We start from the raw sequence: 6728 nt of genomic DNA on the forward strand, positions 1-6728 counted from the left end.
CAGCCAGTACTGTGAAGATGGTATCGTTTCTATGCTAATTTATTTTTAATTCAACATGTAAAGCACTTACTGTTTAAAAAGATTTGTTTTCTAAATATATACACTATTTTAATTCTTATTTATACATCTTAAATAGCATTCCCTCCTAAAAGTGCACTCTTTCATTTCTTGGCAATGATCCTCATTAAACATAAAATAATTCTGAAAATACCACTCTTGTTTCAACCTTTTATTGCTCAACCGCAGGCATAAGGGCTCAGAGGGAATCCTGCATTCTAAAGATCTTAAGCAATTTCTTCAGTTTTAAGAAGCTAAACTGATATCCACAAGCAAAACAAAGAAACCGCTTACTGTTGTGTTTAACAGAAGGATCAATTTCATACTATTATTATTTTACAAAAGCATGTAGATTCTGCTATTTGAAAATGGGAGCCAAACAAATGTAGAGATAACAGTGGCATCTTCTTAAATCATTCATTTTTCACACATTTCTGATTGAGCATTGCTCTCCCAATTGTGAGCATATTATGAATTTTATTGCCTGGCATTTTCAGCACAGTGAAAAAGTAGCAAGTAACTCTGCTAACCTTGTGACAGTAACAATAGATTCTACTTTTTGAAAGACTAAATTAAGCCTTTTGGTCTTGAAAGCATGCCTGTTGTACAAGGTTGTTAGCATACAGCCTTGTGGCACTGTGCCGCTGCTAGAGCAACGTCTAGCTCACACTTTGTGTCTATCAGAAGACTAGTAAACTATGGGAGGTTCACAAAACCAACAATATACATTGCTGTTTTGTGACTATAACAGTGAAGACGTCCCAAATATATTTATATGATTTCCTTCGAAAAGCTGCTCTTTATTTTCCCTCACTGAAATGCAAACAATTCACAGAGAATCAGCAGTTTCAAAAAAGTCAACTTTACAAAGCAGCCAGCCATTTGAAGTAGTAAAAATCTTGCATTTGCCTGGAAAATTGATCTGTTCTCCTGAGGTTTCCTATACGCTCATCAGTAATCTAGTTCATTCTCCTATTTTTTATTTGGTACTGGGCCTGTATTTTCAGTAATCATCTTTCATGCAGGTTGTGCATACTAAGCCATAGTAAAGTTTAGGATTTTCAAATAATTTAAGCGTTCTTTGCCATGAGACACTGTGTGGAAGGTCACTGGCCCCTACACAAGAAAGTAATCAAGGCAGGTACTCAAAAAGAATTTAGAACCACAGCCTCCCTCCACAGGCAACTCAGTAGCAAGAAGCTGGGTTTTTTTCTGAGAAAGGGACATGCTTCATGCCATTTGAGAAGTCCTATTGACACAGCTTCACATCCACAATGAGTCGATGTCTTCCCTGCCCTTGTATCCCACCACCATTTTCCCTGACTCTAACAGGGAAATCTAACAAGCACATGGGTGCTCTTAAGACAGGCCCACAGATTTGCCTCAGCTTACATTTCCACCCACTGCTATCAATCAAATGAAACATCTGTTCAAACTTACACTTCAGTGCTCTTTATTTCACTTCTCCTGTATAGTTACACATCTCACTGGCATGTAGATGAAGTTTAGCTTCACTTGAGAGTATCAAAAGCCCTCTTTCTCAAAACCACTGATATTTAAATGCACGAGAAAGCTATGTGAAATAAGAACACTGCAAAGAAATATGCACAATCCTGCTTTACACCAGAGGAATTCCCATCAGCAGATCTTGTGATTTTTGACACCACTTTACCATTCCTTTTTGAGACAATTTTGTTTTAGGAACGGGAGAGTTCTGATCTACGTGACTTGAGCGAACTCGAGACGACACTAGGGGTGTGTCAAACAGAGCTTATTATCCGTGTCGATTTCTATTTAGATAACAAGGAAAATGTCAAATTACTGCTGAAATGGGAAGTGCGTCAAAATTAAACTAAGCCTTCCTCTTTACACAGTAAAAGGCACCCAAACTTCTGTAGTCTTACCAGAAAGGCATGAAAGAAATAAGCATCTTCCCTTGAAATAAGGATGATGTGCAATAAATATTTCAATTCATTTCAAACTTAAAATTCTCTCATATGCACTGCCCATATGGTTTTTTTTCAGCCGAGGAAGACTTCTTTTTCTAAAGAAAACGTTAGAAATGTCTAAGTGATCGTTACCTTGTCTAAAACGCAAAAGATCCAGGAGATTCCTCCCTCTTAGCCTCTCTTGATTTAAACTCCTTCCCAGAAACATGCCGCTGCTATACATTTCTAAACCTCACACTGTGACAAAGCACAAGCCTCGACTCAACATTTTCTATACAGAAGTAGCCTTCAGACAGCTAGACTGATTCATGGGAGACTAAATGTTTTCAGATGTCATGGCAGGCTTCCAGGTGCTGCATGTGCATCCTGTTCCTCACTGAAGAAGCCCTGCCAATTAATCAGTGCATCAGCAAGGTCAGTTCTGGTGAGCCAAATTATTTCATACATTCCAAGTTTCCAAATGGCTAACTTACAGGTTAGCAACTTGAGATCTTAAAATTTTTCATTTATTTGTGAAAAGGTGATTCTTATTTTCTTACCTATAAGTAGTGTACTTAATCATAAAATAGTTATTCCCTCTACATAAAAAGTTAACCAACAGAGGCATTTAAATTTACTTTGACAAAACAGGGGCTATTCTTTAAGTGACTTGCTTCAGTTAATTTTCACATACAAAAATAAATCCTCCCTCATGGGACATTTTATCATACTAATGCTTAGAACTGTTTAAGTGATTAGAAATGTAAAAAGCAAGGAGACTTTTCTGAATACAAACATATACAATACAAACAACATTTGTGAACTGGTAAAAACCCACATGTGCACAAACACAGACTTCAATATTTAAATGCTCTTAATTCCTTTGAAGCTGCATTAACATCGCTCATCCATTCAATGTTATTTTACCATTAGAGGAAGCAACAGTAGTGCATTTAAATATGACTATGAAGATAGGAAGCAAAGTGCAGTATCAGGAACACATTCCATCCTCAGGGAGCAAGCACAATGGCTGCTTCTCAAAAAATTAGCACTGCAGGTCTGATGAACTCGCTACTTAAATGGATACCAGCTATGTTATCACTGATGCAGGGAAATTCGCATCACAAGCTGAAGGGAGGCTAATAGAGGCGCGTTGTCTTTACAGACACTGAAACAGCATGTATTCCTTGTTTCCGTAGAGTAAACAGTGAGCTTCCAAAAGCTCAATTATCACCAAACACTTTAGGATAATGTATGTTAGAGCATCATTTCCTTCCAATAAATTGTTAATTTGCTCTGAAAAGGACAGCTGTTATTTAATTTTTGCCATTACCAACCAATGCCAGTAATCAAAGTCTTTTAAAAAATAAATGGCTTTGCCATTGAACATTTGTCATTTCTTGCAATTGCCAACTTCTCGCCTGTAGCTGTATTAGAAGTTGCACAACATCTGACCAGCTCGGTATTTGGGAGGAAATATAAACATGCTATCACTCACTAACAGAGCACCAAAATGGTTGCGTTGGCTCAGACAGCCATGCATAACCACACCACATTCACTTTATCTTCATCATACACTAAGTAGCCTTTTTTTTTTTAACTTGCTTAAACTGACAATATGCAGAAGTTAGAGAGTTTACTAAAGTTGCACTTATTCCAAGATTTCTGACAGGCGTATACAGCTGTATGAATGAAAAAGTTTTTAAATCGGAGGAAGTGCCAGTACAATGTAATTAAAGTACTGTATATCCTGCATTATCAAGTTTCGTTTCAGTTGTTTTTTGAAATTTATGTATAATTCATGTTTATAGTGCATTTTTGAGTGGAATTGAGTACCTGGGACAGGATTAACTTTGTCACATTTCTAGTTTTGCCTGTTGTAGCCTTTCCAGTAACCTTAGACTAGCATGGTAAGAACCTTGCATGGGCTTAAATTTTAAGACATTTAAGGAATTAAAAATTACAAAGAGTTTTCGAGAACCCACATTTACAGCAGATATTCATCTCAGTGCATTTCCTAATAACTAATTTACAGGTAACAGAGCCAGCCTGGGCAACAGTATGGTAATATTGAAAGCTATTGCCAATCACACGCTTATCATGCACTGAATAAGAAGATATAATCTTTGACATACATACAAGATTTAGTAACTAATCACTTTGTGTGGCCCAGCCAATAAACATTACATTTGAACAGTAATTTCTTCTACTCTTATTAGATTTTAACCTATCAAGAGTGATCCATTGGCTCAGTTGCATTAGTGATTCCTGCATCTTGACTATCCATCTCCTCAAGCTCCTCAACAGAATTTCCCTTTTGTGCTTTAGACCTTGCAGGGAATGTTGTTCCTACAGAATTCACCACATTACCATCAGCTGATTCAGTATTCAAGTGTTCAGTACCACCCGGTGCAGAAAACGATTTGGGTAAGCCGGCCTGAAAGCTCCCAGTTTTAGCAGTTGAACTCACTGCCTCGACTTTTCTTTGAGATAGATCAACTGATGCTGACTGCTCTGTATTCTGATCCCGCAAGTGTCTATCCATTGAAGCCTGAATAGAAGAGACCATTTCCTGCAACTTTTTTCTCTGTGCCTCAATCAAAGTGGGGTCAAGCTGCCTGCTGTCTCTCATTGTCACAACTCCCGGAGCAATTCGGATAAGCTCACTGTTACCAGAAGCAGAAGTGAATACAGAAGGCTCAACTTTAGCAGAAGGACTGAAGTCCGTTTCTGTGCTAGGCTTTCTTAAAAGTGGTGTTTCCTTGACTCTTTGATCATGTTGTTGACTACTAGATGCAGTTCCTAGGGAATGGCCCTTTCCTTGAAATGCAGTTATGTTATGTAGTTGTTCAGATTTCTTTTTCACTACTCCACCACTACCCAGCTTCAGTATTCCGTGTGAAGGACTTGCTTCCCTGCTTCTTGAAGCAGCTTCTGCTCGCACTTGACTTAAGGCCTCTTTAACCAACTCTTCAACATCAGGACCAATGGGGAAGTGCCCAGCAGCATCCACGCACAGCTCTAATCTGTCTTCTGCTGCATTGTACACAAAGTTTTTACCAGGCAGATGTGGAAAAGTACAGTGCTTGCCATCAGCCAAACCTATAAAGATAGAAAAAGTTAAAGTGCTAACCTATTTTAAGGCATGCTCTGAATACACAGCAATTATTGCATTTAAATTTATTGCATCAAGTATATAAAAAGAAACATGCTGAAACTTACTGATGTGGGAGAAAAACAATTTAAGCTTCTATGTCATATGATAGCAATCCCAGTATACTCCTAAGACACTGTTGCCTTCTATGGTGATTCTAATGAAGAGACAGGACTGTAGTATTAACAGCTAAAACAACCACCTTGCTGGAATTTGCAGTTTTAATACAACAGAAGTTAAAGACATAGTATATGCTTTCTGTAATACAAAGCTAGCCAAACTCCATCACTACCACCTCCATCCCCTGCCCCAAAACCACACAAAAACAAACCAACCAACCCAGAAAACTGTCAAAGAGCATATTTCAAAACACTGTCTATCTGGAGAAGTACTATTTAAGACCACTTCCATATTAGTTAGAATTGTAATAGGATTTCAGGGTGTACAACTGCTGCTAGGCTTGAGGAATTTCAAATTTGCTATTTGTCTTCTTCTCAGAGAGGAAGTGTTGCTAGATAAACAAAAGTGTTTCAAGTTTACTATGTTTAGTAGTCCTGGAGATTGTAACTGTGAATCTTTACTAAACAAACATGAGGCTTAATATTTTTGATCTGTTGTTTGTTTGATTGTCCCACTTACAATTTGACTAATCTCCTAAAATTGAGAGTTCAATAGACAAATTTAAGTACTGAAGCTGCTCTGTGTCAAAAATGGACAATATCCAGTTTTCCAGTTTATCATCATAAAATACAAAATAACTCTTTCAACTCTGTCCCATACAGGCTGTGGTAAAAGCAGTAAGGTATCACTCTAGCAATGATGGCTTTCCGTGAGTTAAAAGCTATCTGCAGATGAAAACTTGGCTGCAACAACTCTGTTCACTTCAGTTCTAGTAGTTATGCAAGGAGCACTACAATAAAAAAACCCACTTTTTAAAAAAGTGCTGGGAATAGGTAAATTAACGGGATTTTTCCTCATGTTCTCTTACAATTCTCGAAGAAAAACACCAGAAATTACGCAGAAGGGAAGAAACAGAACAAGCAAATCCTATTTCTGTGTTATCAAACACAATGCAGTGAAAACAAGTATTCTGGGCATCAATGAAAAAGGTCACTCAAATAATCTGAAACATTACTAAACTGTTTTTATACCGATGAACCAACTGACCAATCTCACTCATCCTCCACAGCTTCTGATTCACACACTTTTACAGTTGCAGAGAATCTACAGGTGAGATTTTATTTCAAGAACTTCAGCCATGTAGCTCCTTTCTTTACGTATCCATGGGAACCAATAACCAAACAGCCAAAACGCACACAGAACAAAATTTTACCCCAAACACCTATCCCCCTAAGTTAGTCTGAAGAACATATTTTAACTACATAATTTACCAATCTTCATTTGTGAAAGAGAGCTGTAACAGTGTCTACGACAGACCAAAATTGCAATCCTGAAATAAGATCTTAAACAAGATCTACTAAATCAAACTTCAGTTGATTAACAATACCTACAGTTGATAGAAAGCTCTTCCAAATGTCCAGTGTAGTAGTTGCACTATTACATCTGGGTCGGGGCAATCCCAAGCACAA

At 37.6% G+C, this 6728-nt stretch overlaps 1 protein-coding gene across 1 annotated transcript; it reads right to left on the reverse strand.

Moving 5' to 3' along the window:
- Positions 1-3311: 3311 nt before the first annotated feature.
- Positions 3312-5087, reverse strand: LOC104169178 (deubiquitinating protein VCIP135-like; the record flags this gene model as incomplete). The annotated part of the gene is made up of 1 exon (XM_009710012.1): positions 3312-5087. A coding segment is annotated over one exon (872 nt), but the record flags the coding sequence as incomplete, so codon positions are not given.
- Between the last annotated feature and the right edge of the window lie 1641 nt (positions 5088-6728).

Source organism: Cariama cristata, unplaced genomic scaffold (assembly GCF_000690535.1).
Source record: "Cariama cristata isolate BGI_N322 unplaced genomic scaffold, ASM69053v1 scaffold32211, whole genome shotgun sequence".
NCBI classification, from domain to species: domain Eukaryota; kingdom Metazoa; phylum Chordata; class Aves; order Cariamiformes; family Cariamidae; genus Cariama; species Cariama cristata.